Genomic DNA, 21,462 nt, shown 5'->3' on the forward strand with positions numbered 1-21,462 from the left:
GATCCCCCTGTCTGATGCAATTTAGAATAGAGGTTAAGGACTGCATCTTGAATCTCTTGTAATTGATGTGTTTGTTAAGTCTTTTTAGATCTAGTATTCCCCTGCAACCCCCTGATTTCTTGGGAACCAGAAAGAGGATCGAATAGAAACCGAGACCCTTCTGCGAGACAGCCACCGGTTCTATTGCCTGGATGGAAAGTAGATGAAGGATCTCGGCTTCCATCAGAGATCTCTTGGTGGCATCTCTGGGAAGAGTGCAAGAGATGAATCTCATCGGAGGGAGAGATGAAAACTCCAATGTGAGACCGAGCCGGACTGTTTGCAGAGCCCAGGCGTCGGTTGTGATGAGCTCCCATTGGGCTGAGAACCTCATGAGGCGGCCTCCAATGGGAACGTGTGACTGGGAGTCATTTGGACCTGCGGTAAGGTCTACCGCCGGCCCCTCGAAAGGGTCTCCTAGACTGGGGTTGTCTAGACCTGTCCCTGAACTGAGCCCTATCCTGGGATCGGTCTGAAGTTGGGGGGTAAGTCCTCTGATAGGTTGGGGCGGAGTAACCGCCCTCCGCCCCACGAAAGGACTGCCTGCGATAATATGGAGAGTATCTCCTATCTGTCCTCCTGTGAGACAGGGGAAGTACCTTCCTTTTATCTTTGGTCTCTACCAAAATGGGATCTAAAACCTCACCAAAAAGATTATTGCCCTGAAAAGGAGCAGACCCCAATTTCCATTTGGATTTCATATCGGCTTGCCAATGGCGAAGCCATAATAATCGCCTGGAAGTCACGTTAGATGCCAGGGCCCTGGAAGCGAACTTAGCCGAATTAAGGGTTGCATCAGCAGAGTATTCTGCTGCAGCAATTAATTTGTTGATGTCCTGGTGTAATCTGACATCTCCAGGGGGAGCCCTTGCCTGCATTTGACGCAGCCACAAGAGGGAGGTTCTATTAAAGAAGGAAGCTGCCGTGGCTGATCTGATTGCCCAAGCAGCTGCTTGATGTGTCTTACAAACTGACATCTCAGCTTTCCTATCCTCGGTCTTCAGCCCTTCTGCAGAGTCTGAGGGGAGAATATTGGAAGATGCTAGATTGGCAAAGGGAGTATCTATTGTAGGCAACTTAAGCATGTCCTCTACCTCCTGTTCTACAGTGTACATCTTTTTGTCTAATCCGCTGGGATTAGACAAGGATCCAGGTTGAAGCCATTGCTTCTTGATAATGTCTATGAATAATCTGGGAGAAGGAACAGCGTCCTGGGTAGTGACCGGTTCTGTAAATAATCGAGCATCGGCTTAGCATCCTGCTTAGCATCCTGCTAAGCCGAGCAGTCACATGCCCCAGCCACAACCCCTAGATTGGCAGTGGTTTTGGCCTTGTATAACAAGGTCTTGAACATGCTAGGGTTGAAAAGGCCAGTGAAGGCTGGTTTGTCTGGAGATCTGCCTTCATCTTCAGAAAGATCATGATCTGCAAATTCTTCCTCCTCCCCAGTATAAGACCATTCACTGCCCTGAGAATCATGGGGCGAGTGGGGGGCCCGGGAATAAACCCTATCCTGGTGGCCTTGGTGTACATTGGGAGTGGTACCAGCTGAGGCGGGAGCAGGAATGCCCCTCCTAAGCAGGGCAGAGTCTATGCCCTGGGCAATGGTCTGATCTAACATCTGGCAGAGTTCCTGAGAAAGAACAGGGGCCTGGCTTACCTCAGGGCAGAGCCCCGCCACTGTAGGGGTGAAAGTAGCTGAGGGAGCTGACCTCCTAGGTACTGGAATGACTCCCTGATCAGATGAGCCCTGTTCTGATATGGGAATAACCTCCTCAGCACTCTCAATTAATTCAGTTGGAGGATTTGTGGTAATATCTGGAGACCAATTCAGTCTATCTTCGTTTGAAGCAGAAGGAGGTGTATCCTGAATTGGAGGGATATTAGGCTCTGGGTGAACAATGACAAGGCCTAGGCCTGAGGAGGCTTCTGCCTGCTTTTTTGTCTTTGCAAATTGTTTCTCTAAGGCTTTTTGCCTTCTTTCTGCATCCTTATCAACAGCTGTGGAAGAAGAGGCCTTGGATCTGGTGGAAGGCCCAGGCTGAGGCCCCATTGCCTTACTGTGATCTGAAGACTTAGCTCTCTTAGAAGCAGAGGAATGGGATGCAGTACTTTTGGAGTGATAGGAACTGCGATCCGTCATCTTGGAATGACAAGAAAAAAAGGCAATTCAATCAGAAGAGCTTACTAGGACAATGATTGTAATAATGATATTATTCCTCACTCCAGTATTGGTAAATATGGTGCCAAACTGATACAATAGTGTGTAAGCGCAATTTTCCACTGCTGTTAGGTATTAGGCGTGAGACTGATCAATGACCAGCTCTAATAACGCTATGAGAGAAAGGCAGCAGTAATCAATGGTGCAGGATAGACACAACAATCCCCAAACCACAAAAGGCAATAGCAGTAAATCAGCCAGAATGCTAGGCCCAAACTCACGTGCTCCTTGCTGTTTCCGATAAAGAAAAACTGCTAATTAGCGATCCCACGATGGTTTCTGAGGCATTTGAGGCTTTTTGCTGTGTTTCTGAGCTGTTAGGAGCCTAATTTGCCTTTAAAAGGATTGCCTCCGTTGTGCTGTTAATGGTGGCAATTAGGAACAGCCCCTGAGGCAAGAGATTAGCTCCACGGAGCTCCTGGTGGTGGGAAACACTTCAGCTGTTAGTGTTAAGTTTTAAGAGAAAAGGGAGAAAGAGGGCTTCTTCTGTGGCTGGCAGAATATTTTAAAGAATTTTAAAGAATTTTTCTAAGGCGGAGAAATTAAAGCAAGTCTCTTTAGGCCGACTGAGTTGAAACACTGAAGACTCATGGGAGAAAGAGGCGTGGCTAGGCAAATTCAACTCAGTCTCTGGCCAACCAAGCTAAACTTGAACCCATTGCTTGGACTCTCCAAGCAGCGCACAGGAGATCCCACAACTTCTGAAGGCAAGCTGTTCCACTGGTTAATTGTCCTCACTGTTAGGACGTTTCTCCTTAATTCCAGGTTGCTTCCCTCCTTGATTAGTTTTCATCCATTGTTTCTTGTCCTGCCATCTGGTGCTTTGGAAAATAAATTGACCCTCTCGTCTTTATGGCAGCCTCTCAAATACTGGAACACTGCTATCATGTCCCCTCTAGTCCTTCTTTTCTCTGACTAGCCAAACCCAAATCCTGCAACTTTTTTTTTAAGTTTTTTATTTATTTTTTTTAAACATAAAACATAAAATACATCTTTTTAGAGCAAGGATTTGATCCGGTATAGAGTAAATACAATTACTCACATTCCCTCAACCAATTTTGTTCCAAATTTTATCCATTTACATCTTAAAAAAAGAAAAGAAAAAAACTTATTCTAAACATTTATCATTCTACTATGTCGCCCTAAATTCTAAACAATTATTTCCAAATAGACATAATTCCAAATCTTTGTCATTTTAACAATCAATATTTCATATATATTCCTCATTTCTAAGACCCATTACATCGAATCTATATTGTACCTCTCTTAGATGGCAGCTAGTACCCATAATCTTAACAAAGAATTTTTTCCTCCTCTCTTAATCAATTGACATTTCCATCTAAAATTTATCATTCCCAAAATACTTTATTTTGAAGTCTAATATTTAACTGGTTCATAATTTAAATAGCTATTTCCCAACAGTGTTTTCCGCCACTTCTATCTCTATTTATTTAACTGGTTCACAGTTTGGCTTAACTATTCTCCAGTATTATCTCCTCCACTTCCTCCTAGGTTTATATTTTGGCTGGTTCACATCTTAATCAGTTGCTTTCCAGCAATGTTTCCCTCCACTCCTAACCTTACTTATTTAGGCTGGTTCACTATGTAATTTTAACTGCATATCAACGTTATCTCCTTCACTCCTCCTAAATCTATTATGAAATTGGTTCGCAACTCAAATAGTTGCTTTCCAGCAGTGCTTTCCTCCGTTTCACCCTCTATTTTTAACTGTATTTCACAACTGTATTTCAGTTGCTCTCCAGGTATATTTTCCTCCACTCCTAACTTTTTTATTTTTTGGCTAGTTCACAGTTTTGCTTTAACTGTTACCCAGCGTATGCTTTCCTCCACTCCTAACTCTATTGGCTGGTTCACAGCTTTACTTTAGCTGTTTTCCAGAACGTGCTTTCCTCCACTCCTAACTCTTTTTTTTATTTTTAACTGGTTCCCAGTTTTGCTTTAACTGTTCTCCAGTATGATGCTTTCCTCTATTCCTACCTTATTTGTAAGACCAGATCACAGCTTTACTTTCACTGTTCTCTAGAATCATGCTTCCCTCCACTCCTAACTTCATTTGTTTAGCTGATTCATAGCATTTTGTTTTAATTATTGTCCAGCTTTATGCTCTCCTCCATTTCTACATCTCTTATTCAATTATTTAGCTTTAAATTAATTCACAATATATTACTCATATTTATTTTTAAATCCATTCTCCTCCGTATCTTTAACTGATTTAAAATAAAAAAGTATATCAACAAATATACTTGAATGGTTGAATGGCTATATAGGGGATATAGCTATTGAGCCCCTGTCATGGTCTGACCATTCTCTCCTGAGGCTGGACTTTCTGACCGCTGCACCCCACCACAGGGAGGTGGAACCAACTAGGTAGTTCCGCCCCAGGCGCCTGATGGATCCAGAGAGATTCCAGAGGGAGCTTGGGCCATTTCCTGAGGCTTTGGCTCACGACTCGACTGAAGATCTGGTGGCCGCCTGGGATAGGACGGCCGCCGGGGCTTTGGATCGTGTCGTGCCTTTGCGGCCTCTGACCCGGCACTGCACCTGCCCAACTCCTTGGTTCACCGAGGAGCTGAGGGAGAGGAAGCGCCGGAAAAGACGCCTAGAGAGTGGTTGGAGGGCCAGTCGTTCCGAATCCGATCGAACACTAATTAGGTCTCATATTAAGACCTATTTAGTGGCGATAAAAGCGGCAAAGTATGATTACTTTTCCGCTCTTATTGCATCGGCAGATAATCGCCCAGCCGCCTTGTTTAGAGTGACCCGCTCCCTCCTACATCAGGGAGCGCGGGAGGACCCCTTGCAAGGGCAGGCTGAGGATTTTGCACAGTATCTGCACCATAAAATCACTCAGATTCGGGAAGGCCTGGACTCTGACTGGGTAGATTCCGGCGGGATGGCTGAAGCGGGTCTTGAGAATGTTATCTGGGACGAGTTCGATCCTGTGACTCCTGAGGACGTGGACAGGATTCTGGGGAGGTTAAACGCAACCACATGTTTACTGGACCCGTGTCCCTCCTGGCTGGTACTGGCTACACGGGAGGTTACACGAAGCTGGCTCCAGAGGATTATAAATGCTTCTTTAGGGGAGGGTTTCCTGCCACCTGCCTTGAAAGAGGCGGTGGTGAGGCCCCTCCTTAAGAAGCCTTCTCTGGACCCGGCTGTTATGGCTAACTACCGTCCTGTCTCCAACCTTCGCTTTATTGCGAAGGTTGTTGAGAGTGTGGTTGCGCAACAGCTCCCGCAGTACCTGGATGAAACTGTCTATCTAGACCCGTGCCAGTCCGGCTTCAGGCCTGGGTACAGCACGGAAATGGCATTGGTCGCAGTGTCCACCAAAACTCCAAAGCGTCCACCTTTCAAAAACAATCCAAGTCCCAATACTTTTAAGTTGAGTGTCCAGTGTCCACCAAAACACCAAAGCGTTCACCTTTCAAAAAAAAAAGTCCAAGTCCAAATGTCTAAATGCTGTCCAAATTTTGTCCAAATCTCCAAATATCCAAAAGTCCAAAGGAAAATATTCCACTTAGGTTGGTTTGATTTAGCTCCAAAAGCCCCTAGCTTCCACTTTAAACGGAGTTTTTCTGCCAACCACCCCCTCTTCCGGTGTCGGCTGCTTGTTGATTGCCTCGTTGTCACCTCCACAAAGGGCAAAGTCTGTCAAATTTATCCCTTTCTCTCCTTAAATTCCGTCTCTCCTCTGTAGCAAAATATCCAAGTTTCTCTGGGATCACTTTCTCCTCCTGGGTTTCCTCTGGATTTCCTCCGATTTCGCCGGTTGTTAATTTGTGCGCTGTCACTGTCAAGATGGAATCCGTCTCTGCTTATTTCTCAGTCGCTGCTTGTTTAGCTATAGTTCGCTTCTTAGTTGGAGTTTTATCTTCTCCCGCCTTCGATCCTCACGTTATGGATTGTAAATATACCTTTTGAGCTCTTTTTCTTCCCGATCCTTCCACCGAAGTCTTCTTTATTTGATTTTTGCTTCCCTCTTAGTCAGCTGTCAACGTTTCTGGCCAGCTGGGGTGGCTGGTTCTTCCCCGATTAGGATTAAGGGGGATTTCCTGAACCTTCGGGGGGATTGCTGTCCTCCCCGAGGTCCTCGGAGTTTCCCCTTTTTTCTATTGACCTCTCCGAGGTCAATAGTGCCTAAATCGGCTCCTAAATCGAAGATATTAGGGATTTGGAGAACGGAGACTGTTCCTTTTGTCCCTAACACGCTGACGTCACCGCCGGAATTTACTCAATTTAAAAGTATTGGGACTTGGATTTTTTTTTTTTGAAAGGTGGACGCTTTGGAGTTTTGGTGGACACTGGACACTCAATTTAAAAGTATTGGGACTTGGATTTTTTTTTGAAAGGTGGACGCTTTGGAGTTTTGGTGGACACTGGACGCTCAACTTAAAAGTATTGGGACATTAGACCTTGGAAGTAAATAGACAATAAATAAGAAGGATACAAATTTGAAAAAAAAAGAAGAGAGTGATCTAGAAGAAGAAGAATCAATTGTAAAGTATAATTAATTGTATTAAAAGCTGATAACAAATTAGCGATTAATAAGCATAAAAAGTATTAATATTAAATGTACTGTTTCTGAAATCTCATATATAACCTTATATACCACATATATAACTGTTAACTTAGTTTTATATTTACTTTAAATATATATATACTTTAAATATATATTTATACTTATCTTAGTTCTATATTTTATCTTGGTAGTTAAATATCATATTGCTTTGTATGTTTAGTTTTGAAAAATTATATTAGACAGACTAAGTGAATCTAGGATTGTAATTAAGGGTAATTGATATCAATAAATAGTAATTAATAATAAATTTAAATAAGATAGTAAGTAATTAATTATAAGGACAGTTAACTGATGAATTGCTGAAGTATTAGACTTTTCCCTCCCTCCCTCCCTCTATATTTCACCCCCATGTTTAGAGAGTAATATAGGCTAAATAGCCATCAAGAATTGAAGAACTCTGTAAAACATTGAAAAGTGAAAGATAGAACTTATAGATAAATTTATATATAGATAGTGATTGTGTGACAAGGAAACTTATCCTAGTTGTTTATCTCCCTGGGATTACTGAAAGCCATAAATTGAATATAAATACCAAAAGAAATATAACAGCCCAAATAGTAATCAGTATATGAAACTCTGGGAGAAGATAACAAAAGAAATACTAATGGCAACTACAGGCTCAGCAACAATTACTAAGTCAAATAAGAAAATACCATCAAACCAGATGATACTCACGGCCTCTCCAGCACAACAAAAATCAGTTGAAACTACGGAAAAAGATAAAGCAACCCCCACTCTTAGTATGCAAAACATTCATTCCGTATTAACGATGATCCAGGAAGGAATGAATAGAATGCAAGAGACCATGGCCCACAATCATGAGGAGACAAGGAAAAATCACGAGGAACTTAGGACGGATGTGGGAGAGATAAAGGATAATATTAGGAACATGGATGAGAAGATAGGAAAGATACAACAGAAAATAGAGGAAAACAAAAAGAGGATTCATAAGGTGGAGGAGAGAATAGAACATACGGATAAGAGAATGGAGAAGATGGAATATAACCAAGCAGCCACAAATAAGGACCTAGAGGACTCGTTATCATATCTCGAGATGGAGAAGGCATCCTTCTACTTAAGGTTTCAGAATGTAGAAGAGCAAAAGGAGGAGGATTTAGGAGAAATCATGACTGAAATACTCTCAGAAGTGACCCAGAGGGACAAGGAAGAGATACGAAGTGGAATAGATGAAATCTATAGAGTTCACACGAACTACGCCCGGAGAAATAAGTTACCAAAAGAAATACACATTAGATTTACAAAAAAATCTTTAAAAGAAGAGATCTACAGGAGGATGAGAGAGGATACAACTATGTATAGGGGAAAAGAAATTTTAACCCTCAAACAGATACCAAAAAGGACAAGGGACCAAAGAAGGAACTACAACTTTCTAACGGCACAGTTGAATAAATTTAAAATAAAGTTCCGCTGGCTAATACCGGAGGGTCTATTAATCTCCTGGGAAGACAAAAAATATAGAATTGATAACTTAGAAAAAGCACAGGTCTTTTTCGACCAACACTTTGTACTGGAGGAGAAGCAGGAGAGCAGAGAAGAAGAGGAACTTAAGAGGCAAGAGGAACAGCGGACAGAGAAAGAAGAAAGAGATGAAGAAGAGGGGAGAAGATTGGAAAGAGAAAGAATGGAGAGAGAGGGAGCGAGGGAAAAGACGCAAAGAATTACTAGAAACACAAAAAGACTGAAAACAACGAATAGACAAATAAAGAGAGATGGAAAGAGAGCTAAAACTTATTTCAATCAATATAAACGGACTTAATTCACCAGCCAAAAGAAAACAGACATTTACAAAACGGCATTGGTCGCGTTGGTTGATGATCTCTGGAGGGCTCGGGACAGGGATTGCTCCTCTGTTCTGGTCCTATTAGATTTCTCAGCGGCTTTTGATACCATCGACCATGGTATCATGCTGCACCGGTTGGAGGGATTGGGGTGGGAGGCACCATGTTGCGGTGGTTCTCCTCCTATCTCTCCGACCGGTCACAGTCTGTGTTGGCAGGGGGGCAGAGGTTGACCTCGAGACGCCTTGTTTGTGGGGTGCCACAAGGGTCGGTCCTCTCGCCACTCCTGTTCAACATTTATGTGAAGCCACTGGGTGAGATCATCCGTGGATTTGGGGTGTGATGCCATCTGTACGCTGATGACACTCAGCTGTACATCTCCACCCCAAACCACCCCAACGATGCCCTTGAAGTGATGTCCCAGTGTCTGGAGGCCGTGCAGGTCTGGATGGGGAGGAACAGGCTTCGACTCAACTCTTCCAAGACCAAGTGGCTGTGGATGTCGGCATCCCGATATAGCCAGCTGGTGCCATCGCTGGCTATTGGGGGCGAATCATTGACCCCCACAGAGGGGGCTCGCAACTTGGGCGTCCTCCTGGACACACGGCTGTCTTTAGAAGAGCACATGACGGCTGTGGCCAGGGGACTTTTTATCAGGTTCCCCTGATACGCCAGTTGCGCCCCTTTCTGAGTCGGGATTCCTTATGCGCAGTCACTCATGCTCTCGTCACTTCTCGCCTGGACTACACCAACGCTCTCTACATGGGGCTCCCCTTGAGGAGCACCCGGAGGTTCCAACTGGTCCAGAATGCGGCCGCGCGGGTGATTACGGGAGCGACATGGCGCTCCCATATAACACCTCTCCTGCGTGAGCTGCACTGGCTCCCGGTGGTCTTCCGGGTGCGCTTCAAGGTGTTGGTTCTCACCTTTAAAGTGCTCCATGGCTTAGGGCCAGGGTATTTACGAGACCACCTTCTGCTACCGATAAGCTCCCACCGGCCAGTACGCTCTCACAGAGAGGGCCTCCTCAGGGTGCCGTCGGTCAAGCAATGTCGGCTGGCGGCCCCCAGGGGGAGAGCCTTCTCTGTGGGAGCACCCGCCCTCTGGAACGAGCTACCTCCCAGAATACGGCTGATTCTGGATCTCCACACTTTCCGTAAGGCCCTGAAGACGTTTTTATTTCAGCAAGCCGGCCTGGCCTGAATAGGTTTTATGGGTTAGTTTTTTAATTGTATAGCTAGGGGTTTTAAATTGGGAGGCTGATTAATTTAATTTATTTTTAATTATCTTAAATTTTATATTGTATGTTATTTTAATTTCGGCTGTTCACCGCCCTGAGTCCCTTCAGGGAGAAGGGCGGGATATATATATATATCTAAATATATATATATATATATAAATATCTTAGCTCCTATTTTCTCCTAAGCTTATATATATATATATATATATATATATATATATATATATATATATATATATATATATATATATATATATATATATATATATATATATAAATAAATATCTTAGCTCCTATTTTCTCCTAAGCTTATATATATATATATATATATATATATATATATATATATATATATATATATATATATATATATAAATATCTTAGCTCCTATTTTCTCCTAAGCTTTTTCCCGTACCATGCTTATTTCCAATAAGTATCATTTTAAATCACTTTGAAATCAATTTTCTATAATTATTAAATCTTTAAATAATTCTTTTTAATATCCAGCACTTTGAAGAACATTTTCTTCTAAATTATTAGATTTGTAAATAGAGCTTAAAAATTCCAAATTTAAAAAGGTATTAAAGCATCCAAAAATCATGTTTTTCAATCATTTATACTCTTTTTCTAGTCAAATTGTTTGTATATTCATAAAATCAACTTTAATAAAAAATAATAGTGAAAAAAGAGAGAGAATAGTAACATTATTAATAATAGTTAAAATAAAAAAGGAAAGGAGAAACAAAAATAAAGAAGAAAAAGAGAATAAAAATATAACAAAAGAAATTGAAAAGAGAATTAGAAAAAATAGAGAGGGGAAAAGAGACAAAAGGAAAAAGAAAAAAAAAAGACTAGAGAAAGAACAAAGAGAAGAAGGAAAGTATCTCCTAAGATTGTTCAGACATCAAACTCCCAGACACCCTTACATCCATTTAATTCAAACTATGGTATTTTGTTATCTTGTTACATGATATATTCCATTTTTTTTTCTTTCTCCAATCTGTCTGAGTATATTTGTTTTCCTTCTTTTGTCTGCAACCGTTCTTCATATGTTTTAGTCTCCAGGCCATCAACATGACTGACAACTACAATAGCGCAGTTCTCACGTCATGTTAAAATCAGTTAAATCATGATGAAATGCTACAAGCAAACAGATTTTGTATCTCCTCAATTTTTTCTCTCATACCATCAGAACACCTAACCCTCACAGTACTGTCTTATATCTAGTATATTCACCCATGTTGTAAGGTTGTTGCATTATTATTATCCTTCTCATCTTCTTTACATCTTATCGTAACGGTATCATATTACCGTTATTACCTGTTGCTTCACATATACATTGAGAGCTTCTGCCCCAAAGACAAATTCCTTGTGTGTCTAATTATACTTGGCCAAATAAAACCTGTTCTGTACTGTTGTTCTGTTCTGTTCTGTTCTGTTTTATTCTATTCTAATTCCTACTCTATTCTTCTGTTCTGTTCTATAATAGGAAATAATAAACTTAACTAAGAAAAAGTTATATACAAAATATTTTGAATATAGTCTATTTATTCACATGGGGTAAAAAAAGATGGCAACCTTGTCTGTGCAATCAAAATTCTGTCCATTAATCTCAGTTGCTATCTTAGCTTTACTGACCCCACAGCAGAGGCCCCATTGATCGTTCCATTGTTCTAAACAATGTGATGTCATCCCTGTGGGTTGAATAAAAATTAACAATAAACGTATCAGACATAAAGAGAATTTGTTCAGACCTCAGTTTTTCCAACAGGTTTTGTTTAAAACAATTCCAGCAGCAATACGTACTATGGCAGCACTCTTGTTTGTGAATAAGCGCATGTCTCTGGCACTGCTATAACGAATATAGTTCCCAAGATACATCGCAAGCCAACTGGACCTCTCAGGATTGCTGGGATTGTAGCATCGGGGTCTGCTTTTGCTTGCTGTACGAAAAATCATTCCAGTTACTTTTAAAGAAACCTAGTTCCAGACACTGGTCTCTCTGATATATTTTTATCCTATCCTGTTTTTATTTTACAGTTTTGTAAGTATTTTAAAGCACTTGCATTTTTAATACCACTAGAAAATGCTATAAACAAACTAGCTAATATTAACACAATGCTCAGAATTCGGAGTTAGCAATGTTATGGGATTCAGACAGGTGGCAATTACTGGTATTTCTTTCTTTCTGGTTGTTCCTGGCAGAAAACCAGAAGGACCAGTCTGTGGTTAGCTCAACTCCAAGACTTGAGATCAAGACAGATGTATCACACTGTCATAGGGACACATAAATAAGGGATTTCTACTACAGCAAGCAGTTTGAGATAGATATGTGACTTTTTCTTCCTCCTTGTGAGGGAAGCTTTACATGCAGTTTTGACAGCCCTTTTTACATGAGGATTCCAGCTTAGGTGGACATCTGCTTTTATAAGCCAACCTATTTCAAACTATATTTATGATTTGTAGAGACTAGGGGTGGGTTCCACTTACCTTTGCTACCAGTTCGCAACAGGAGCGCGCACAGGATGCTTCTGCACATGAGCAGTGTCCGTGATGACATCCAGGCGGGAGGGCGGAGCCTCCCGCCACTGTTACTACTGGTTCGCAAGATCCGGACTGAACCGGTAGCAACCCACCACTGGTAGAGACTGAATGAACCTCATTCTGATGTGAAGGTCCTTGTGCCATGTTCTGATCTGAGAAGGTGTTACATGTGAGCTATGTGTGGTTAGATGTTGGGCCTATAGTCAGCTCTACTTGCAAGGGAAACAGAAAGAGAACTTCTCCCATGGCCTTACCAGTCAAATAAGCTTTCATGGAAAAGTACATTTCTTCTTCCTTATCTTTGAATATCACAATATTTTCACTCAGTTTGTTCACTCTGCAGAAAGAGAGGTATGGAGTAAGTGTTGGCCGTAGAGCTCAGACTTCTTTCTTGCAAATTCATTAGCTTTACTAGTTGACCACTTAGCCAAACTGTTAAATAAACACATAAAAACAAACAATCTCTTTGCTTCAGAATTCAAAATCTTATTGGTTGTAAGTTTCAACAAGTAGACCATAAATAAAATGTTGAATGGGAGAAGCTAGAGAAGAGAAATTTTTAAAAGATTAACAGAGTTGGAAGGGACCTTGTAGGTCTAGTCCAACTCCCTGCCTAAGAACCCTACACCATTGCTGACAGATGGCAGTCCAGTCTCTTCTTGAAAGCCTCCAGTGATGAAGCTTCCACAACTTCTGAAGGCAACTTCTGTTCCATTGGTTGATTGCTCTGTCAGAAAATTTCTCATTTCCAGGTTGAATCTTTCCTTGTTCAGTTTCCATCCATTGTTCCTTGTCTGGCCTTCAGGCACTTTGGAAAATAGCTCGAGCCCTTCTTCTCTGTGGCAGCCCCTCAAATATTGGAACACTGCTATCGTATCTCCCGTTCCTTCTCTTCACTAGACTAGCCATGCCCAGTTCCTGCAACTGTCCATTGTATGTTTTAGCCTCTAGTCCCCTAATCATCTTGGCTGCTCTTCTCTGCACTTTTTCTAGAGTCTCAGCATCTTTTTTATAGTGTGGTGACCAAAACTGGATTAAGTATTCTAGGTGTGGTCTTACTTTATAGAGTGGTATTAGTACCTCCCTTGATCTTGATTGTATCCCTCTGTTAATGCAATTTAGGATTGCATTGGCTTTTTTGGCTGCCGCCACACAATGCTGGTTCATATTTAATTGATTGTCCACTAAGACTCCCAGATCCCTCTCACAGTTACTGCTATTAAGCCTGGTTTCACCCAGTGTACCAATGTACCAATGATAGGAAAGAAAACTGACAACACTCTCATCATAAAATGCTTATAGCAGTAGAAATGACACTTAGACTTATATACCACTTCATAGCGCCCCCTCTGAGTGGTTTACAAAGTCAGCATCTTGCCTCCAGCAATCTGGGTCCTCATTTTACTAACCTTGGAAGGATGGAAGGCTGAGTCAACTTTGAGCCAGAAGGATGTAAAGCTGGGTCAACTTTGATTGAACTCCTGGTTGTGGGCAGTTGGCCTGCAATATTGTATTCTAACCACTGTGCTGCCACCACTATAATTGCTTATAGAAAGCAATTCTTCTTTTTTAAAAATGATAAGGAGTGGGGTTGTTGGAACATGAGACAGAATTCTATGGGACCTATTCTGAATTAGATCTATTTGTTTCCCAAAGAGGTGTCCAGCTCTGGCTCCTCCATTCCTAATTCCCATTAGTTGGATACTGTAGTGCCATCTATCTGGAGTTCCAAAGTGAGGTAGGACTCCATGCCAGCAAATTGACATGGCCACATACTTACATTTTTTGGAATGTACCACAGCTGGTGTTCAAGGTCTCACTAGCATTCAACATATCACCATTAAGAAACATGAAGGAATGAGCCAAGCGGCTATCCAGCCACAAGGACACCTCAGCTTCTTCGCTGCTAGAAACCACGCTAGGCCACAGCCCAGCCAAAAGAGCCACCTTGGTGCTGTTTGGAAGAATGTCCTGCAAGAGGAAAGCCGTAGAACTAAGATCTGAGTGCTAGAAATCTAACCAGGGATGAGAATAGTCCAAAAACAACAATGCAGGTACATCTCGTGTGCCAATTATGCCCTTTCCTTGACTGGGAGGACTTGCAGGTAGGGGGTCAGCCATGCCCTAGTCACCTAGCAATTGAACTATGCCAACATTTTGGACGAGGCTGCCCTTCAAGGCCACCTGCAACAGGGTTTCTCAACCACAGCAACTTTAGGACGTTCAGACTTCAATTCTCAGCCAGCACTGAGATTGAGAAAGACTGTTATGGAAGTTATAGCTGGTTCAAAATGCAGCAGGACAAGCAGCAACGGGCATTTTTCTTATGCCTACGTGTCACTGCTGTGCCATGAGTGCAATTCAAGGTGCTGGTACTTTTCTTTAAAGGCTTTCATGGCATAAGACCTGGTTACCTGAGAGACTGCCTGTCCCCCGCTCCCCACCCCCGTTTTTTTGGTACATTTAGCAGGGTGGGGGGGACTCCAGTTCCCTTCTGTTAAATGTTGTCACAGATTTGTTTTATTGGCTGTTTTTAGTTCTGCCTTTTAAAATGTTTGTTTTTGTAATTGTTTAATTTAGTATTACATTCTGTAAATTACCCAGAGTCCCTGGCAGCTATATTAAATTAATTAATAATAATGTTTATAATGTACATACGTATTATACTTAAAGTTCACTTTTTAATGGTTTGTTAAATAAGCCACAATTGTTTCTTACAATAATATTTTTCTGGTTAAGTCTGTCAATAAATAAGCCAGTTTTATTATAGATCTTTAACACAGCCGTCAAGAAAGGATCATCATCAATGAATCCCTCTGTAGAAAACAGCTCAGCTAGCTCATCTGCTGGAACTGTATTCACAATCTGAAAAAAAGAAAAAGAATAGAAAATCAGCATCCAAATCAGACTAGAGACTCCTTAGCATAGCGAGGTAGCAAGAAGGACTCATGCCCTGATTGTACAGAACAGATGATTGGAGCGGGGTGGGGGGGGAGGGAAATGCAGCTCCCCACTGTTAACCCACTCCCCAGTGGGACATTTTTCATGGGTCATTCCTGCATGAATGATTGACAGCCAATTTGGGCTACTGGTTAAAGAACTGGGCTAGAAACCGGGAGACTGTGACTTCTAGTTCTGGCTTAGGAAAGAAAACCAGCTGGGTGACTTTGGGCCAGTCCCTCTCTCTTAGCCCACAACCTCAGGCTCAGTCAATAAGACAGCCAATCAACACTCCGTTGATTTGAAAAAAGCAGGAAAATTATTAGGAAGGGGAAAAAATCTGCATGAATAATTAGATATAATTTTGATGCCAGTGAATAACAACAGTACCTTTTGGAAGTCAGAGGAGGGAATTAACGTTTCCAGGTCCTTCAAAGTCAGGAAGACAATAAAACCCTGAAACGTCTTTTCTAGAAACACCAAAAAATTGTCTGAAGCATAGCATCGAAGAGAGGAGGCTGAAGTCAAGGAAGGGAGGACAAAAGGTATTTCAATAAAAATCAGGTAAGATCATTTGACAATTTTTAAGCTTCTCAAGTAAAAACATTATCAGGATGTTTAATATTTGAAATGTCAAGCTTGATTTTTCCAAAATTAAAAATTTATACTTAAGATTTAAACGTTACCTTTACTGAGGATGAAAGCAAAGCCTGCATCCTTAGTAATAATCATACTGACATTTATTTAAAACATTGATAATAATGTGAAGTTCCTCTTATGTATGATTTTAACAATCATTGCAAGAACTCTGTAAAAGTCAACACTCTGAGCCCCATTGGAGAATCCAAGGGCAGAGGGATGTAGACATGGGGGAACAGGGCATCCAAAGGCATCTAACAAAGTCAGCTGAATGGGGTTCTTGTGAAAGTGTCCTTCACCCTTTATAGTCTCTGCTGTTCTGCCCCCTCCATCCAAAATGCAGCCCACCAGCCTTTTGCTTGGGGCAGCTTAAAGCACTGGGACTGCTCTGGTTGCTAGTTACCTGAGATCACCCTAAGGATGGCTTCAAAAATTTTCTGTCGGGTAGCATTGCCAAACTGACCAAGAGAACCGTTTAACAGAGTTACTCTGTAATACAGAAAAAGTATTATTACTCCCAACCATTCAGAAAGAATGCAAAGTGCTCAAAAGGGGCTGATGTGCAAGACAGACAGGCGCAGGTGCCATGAAGGCTCCTGCCTACATCTCTAGCTTAGGCCTGAGTGTGTTGTGCAACAAGGCAACAAGGAATATAAAGCCCAGGAAAAAATAAAGAATCCCTCTTAGCCATGAATATTCTCTCGCATCTCCTGTACTCTCCGGTCTGTAATATATAACATAACATAATATAATAAAATATATTTACTAAAACTAGTAAAGTCGCATTTTTAGTTGGAAAGCCTTATAAACCCAGTAAGTAGATAAGGTGTGTGTGTGTGTGTGTGTGTGTGTGTGTGTGTGTGTGTGTGTGTTTAGTTTAGTTTAGTTTAGTTTAGTTTAGTTTAGTTTAGTTTAGTTTAGTTTAGTTTAGTTTAGTTTAGTTTAGTTTAGTTTAGTTTATTTGATTTGTATACTGCCCTACTCCTGAAGGACTCAGGGCGGTGAACAGTCAACAATAAAATACATAAATACACAAAATTTAAAAACCCGATAAAATCAAATTAAATTATTTGGCCCAGACAAATTAAAATACCCCAATAATTTAAAAACAGATTAAAATTTACGTATTTAAAAAGGGAAGAGATCAGGCCAAGCCCGCTTGATGGAATAAAAAGGTGGGTGGGTGGGATATATGACATATGAAATATGATGTGACATATCTATAACAATTAATATGGCACTTAAAAATAGCAGAATTAAAGAACTTATTCAAATGAAATAATCGTTAATAAGTAATAGAGCTCATACACAGCATTGACAGCAGAACAATTTCTGGTCTCCAGATCCTCAAATAAGAGTGGAACAAGTGAACTGTTTATTCCCGATATCAATTTTGGGAGGTACTGCATCATCCAGAGTGTCAACTCCACATCATCTGCCTTTCGAAGGATGGGTTGGGCTGTCACCAGCAAGTGCTCCAGGAGGTTGGCTTGGACCTCCTTTGGCAGGCTAACATTGTCCTTGAAAAGGAAGATCAAGCAGAAGAGTGTGACTGAATTATTGTATTATTTCTTGAGAGAGGGATTAGATAAAAGTAGAAATTAGATGTTTGGGCACCAGGTGGACTCTCTGATAATCAGATGAGACTTTGACAAAAGCTTTGCAATTGTGCCTCTCCCTGATACCTATCCAAGGATTTCCCTTGATGGATGCACTTCCGTTTCAAGGGACCTGTTCCATCTGAAACTGCCTTAGAATAAAGGTCACATCCTGCTAATGAACTCTAATCAGTTTATCTCCTCCTCACTTCATCTGGGCTATAATACTCATTGGAAGAATAACAGAATAACAATTGGAAGGGACCTTGGAGGTCTTCTAGTCTAACCCCCTATTCAAGGAGACCATTGACCATTACAGTCAAACGGCTGTCCAATCTCTTCTTAACAACTTCCAGTGATGGAGCACCCACAACGGCAATTGTTCTAACTGGCAGGAAAATTCTCCTTAATTCTAGGTTGGATCCCTCTTTGTTAAACTTCCATCCGTTACTTCTTGATGCTTTGGAAAATAGGTTGACCCCCTCTTCTTTGTGGCAGCCCCTTAGATATTGGAAGACTGCTATCATGTCACCTCTGGTCCTTCTATTCATTAAACTAGACATAACCAGTTCCTGAAACCGTTCTTTGTTTTCGCCTCCAATCCCCTAATCATTTTTGTTGCCCTTTCTGTACTCTTTCTAGAGTTTCACCATCTTTTTTATATCATGATGACCAAATATGAGTTGTAAGGAAGGAAAGATGGGGAATAGATCCACATTTTTTTTAAAAAAGGATGTATTTTATACCTGAATCAAGACTCAAAGATGGGAAAGCTAGCTTTCCAATGTGCCCAGAAAAAATGAATGATACATAATTTTAGAAAGTTCACTAAGATCAATGTATGAGAACCATATTATGTGGACTCTAAGTAAGACTTTGGGCCAGTCAGTCTCTCTCAGCCCAGCATACCTCACAGGGTTGTTGTTGTAGGAAAATAGGAGGAGGAAGGTATGTGGGAAATGCTTGTTATTTGTAAAAATAAAAAGGTTGGATACACATTAAATAAATAAAAGTATATGAAATTATGTAGATGAATCAAACAAATAAATGATTTGTAAAACAGAGTGTTACCTCAGTGAGACATGGAAAAAATAATAATTCAGCCCCATATAAGAAAAACAAAACCAGAAGACACAGAAAATAAGTAGTTGGAAGCCATCTTATTCAAATAAAATTCTCAAATAAAAGAATTAGTTATTGACTCTTAGCCTACAGGCTCATCCCCCAGTGTCCTAACTGTGACTCAAAGATGCTTCTTTAAATGTTCTTTTGGAACCCAGTCCCATAAGGCCATCTTCATCTCATCCAACCCATGAATTTTATCTATCTAATCCAATGTTAATGCAGTGTTTCCATCTCCTCCCAAAACAAGTCTTGCTTATACATGATTTGTGGAGCCTGGTGGCAACCACAAATTTGTCAGTCACATTTTAGCCCCATGTGTGTAAATAGTTTGTGGCTCAGTGTGTCATGCAAACCTGGAAGATTTGAGGGAATTGCAAAATCAACATAATTGAATGCAGCCTTAATGATTGCAAACACTTCATAAAATGTAATGCCACCTGATCTGTTTTCATACCTGTCTGCTGAATTCGTTAATGTATTCTGTCAGTGTAGCTGTTGTTATGAGATGCATCACATTCTCAACATCTTTGGGTGTCTTCAGAGCTCCATCACTGGCAGAAAACTGTGCAAGTTGCCTGACTGTTAATTTCTTGAGAACAACCAACTAAGAAGGAAAACAGGCAAGTCAGTGGAAAGATGAGAACTGCAATAAAACTACAGCTTTTTAGCCTATATATTCAAATATCTCAAGTCTTATCTTTTTTTTAAAAATACTCCTATTTTCCACTTTTTTATTTACAGAGAAATTCTAAATTTATGAAATATTTTCATGGCACAATTGATCCACAAATAAGAGAGGTCTATATTCAGTAAAATTCTCTTTTAATGAATTGACCAAGTTTGAAGATTGAATTCAATGTTGAAAAAGTGATGTAGCTAATGCACATTTATTCTATGTTCTGCAATACAATCAGCATGGCCACAGTAGCCCCAAAGGGGCTTTTCAAAAGGCAACTTGGTTTCCTTGGTTTTTTTCATGAAAACGATTTACTTTTCATCCATGACCTGGATGATGATTGAGAAGCCCATTGACATATGGCCACAGGAAGGATCAGCTGCCAGGGAATTTTGCTCCATCACAGCATATCTGAAAATTGAAATGTACCTACTGATGGTAGATGGTTACACCTGTTCTTTCTAGGCTAGTTATAAAAGAGTTCATTTTGATTTGCAATGAAAATAGAGCAAATATCTCATGGAAATAAAGACAATAGTGAGCCATAAATCCCTTTCCAACTCTGTTAATCTATTAATGCAGATGGAGGGATGATATTCTGCAAAGAAATTTAGAAAACAGAGAATGAAAAGTAGAATAAATAAGTAATGTTAGCTTCACCAATTCTTTTTTTTTATTGAAAAGTTTTACAGAAAAAAAAGAATTTCCCCCCCAATATTCCCCCCACCCTTTCCCTCCCCTCCCCCCCAGACTTCCCAGAACAAAATACAAGGTATTTCAATTAACAATCATAAACTAAATTAACTTATCTATCCTCAGACTACTAAATCCCCCCCTGAAACCTTAACTCCACTATAGATAACATAATACTTCTAATACTTAACGTTCATTCATAAGCTATTTGATATTTTCTTGTCTGATACTTATTTTGAATATAATCAATCCATCTTCTCCATTCCGATACGTATCTTTCTTGTGTATAGTCCTTCAAATAAGCTGAGATTTTCGCCATTTCTGCTAAGTTTGTTACTTTCAGTATCCACTCTTCAATAGTAGGCAAAAAGTCCTTCTTCCAGTATTGCACTACCAACAGCCTTGCTGCTGATTTTAAGTTCAAAATCACTTTAGTCTCTAATACTGTACAATCCGTCGTTATACCCAGTAAAAACAATTGAGGAGTAAATTTCAACCTTTTTTTCAGAATGTTCTGCATCACCCACCAAATTTTTATCCAAAATGCCTTGATTTTCTTACAGGTCCACCATATATGATAATAGGTTGCATCATCACATTCACATCTCCAACATTTAGCTTGCAAATTCGAGTACATGCATGATAATTTTTTAGGATCTAAGTGCCATCTATAAAACATTTTATAAAAATTCTCTCTCAAATTTTGTGCTTGCGTAAATTTAACATTTCTGACCCAAATCTTTTCCCTCATGTTTCCATCATGTTTCCATCATCACTGGTTCCTGAAAGTTTTGTGCCCATTTTATCATACAATCCTTAACCAATTCCATTTTTTTTTAATTAATTTATTTATTTTTAATTTGATTTATATGCCGCCCTTCTCCGGAGACTCAGGGCGGCTTACAATGCGCTAAGCAATAGCCTTCATTCTTTTGTATATTTATACAAAGTCAGCTTATTGCCCCCACAACTGGGCCCTCAATTTACCTACCTTAGAAAGGATGGGAGCCTGAGTCAACCTTGAGCCTTGGCGAGATTCGAACCTGCAGTAATTGCAGGCAGCTGTTCTTAATAACAGGGTGCTTTAGACCACTGTACAACCAATCTTTCTGAATCTATTCCAATAAAGCATTATACAACCTTTTAATATGCATCTGACTTTGATCTCTAATCTGTTTCACCAAATTTTCCTCATTTTGCATAACACCAATTTTTTGATCTTCCCTCCATCTAGCTTGAAGCTGACCATACTGAAACCAAGTATAAATTATCCCTTCTTCTTTTAATCCATCTAAAGATTTCAATTGCAGTTTACCCCTTTCCAAAAGAAGAAGCTCTTTAT

The 21,462-nt window shown here is 40.4% G+C and overlaps 2 protein-coding genes across 3 annotated transcripts in view; both read right to left on the minus strand.

Moving 5' to 3' along the window:
- The window catches only part of LOC117667369 (uncharacterized), a 79,941-nt gene that overhangs the window by 39,164 nt on the left and 19,315 nt on the right, over positions 1 to 21,462 (minus strand). For both annotated transcript variants that reach the window (XM_087878701.1, XM_087878700.1), the window contains 8 exons: positions 19,206 to 19,355; positions 17,337 to 17,548; positions 16,432 to 16,517; positions 15,780 to 15,907; positions 15,168 to 15,314; positions 14,230 to 14,420; positions 12,704 to 12,786; positions 11,712 to 11,848 (listed from right to left, as the gene is read on the minus strand). In XM_087878701.1, coding sequence (XP_087734827.1) covers positions 11,712 to 11,848; positions 12,704 to 12,786; positions 14,230 to 14,420; positions 15,168 to 15,314; positions 15,780 to 15,907; positions 16,432 to 16,517; positions 17,337 to 17,548; positions 19,206 to 19,355 — 1,134 coding nt within the window. The remainder of the gene's footprint in view (positions 1 to 11,711; positions 11,849 to 12,703; positions 12,787 to 14,229; positions 14,421 to 15,167; positions 15,315 to 15,779; positions 15,908 to 16,431; positions 16,518 to 17,336; positions 17,549 to 19,205; positions 19,356 to 21,462) is intronic.
- On the minus strand, positions 334 to 2,182 carry LOC148112076 (uncharacterized). Its single transcript, XM_087878590.1, has 2 exons — positions 1,330 to 2,182; positions 334 to 1,288 (listed from the first exon to the last, which is right to left on the minus strand). Exons 1-2 carry the CDS (start codon positions 2,180 to 2,182, stop codon positions 408 to 410), a joined length of 1,734 nt encoding a protein of 577 aa, XP_087734716.1. The 3' UTR covers positions 334 to 407.

This window comes from Pantherophis guttatus, chromosome 14 (genome assembly GCF_059756535.1).
Source record: "Pantherophis guttatus breed Tessera chromosome 14, ASM5975653v1, whole genome shotgun sequence".
Classification (NCBI taxonomy): domain Eukaryota; kingdom Metazoa; phylum Chordata; class Lepidosauria; order Squamata; family Colubridae; genus Pantherophis; species Pantherophis guttatus.

Bases quoted from the DNA above. Each gene is read 5' to 3' on its own strand.
- LOC148112076 (XM_087878590.1), bottom strand. From the start codon at position 2,182: ATGACGGATCGCAGTTCCTATCACTCCAAAAGTACTGCATCCCATTCC. The intron at 1,289-1,329 runs GTGACTGCTCGG...CAGGATGCTAAG, and splicing joins AGGGGTTGTGGCTGGGGCAT to CCGATGCTCGATTATTTACA.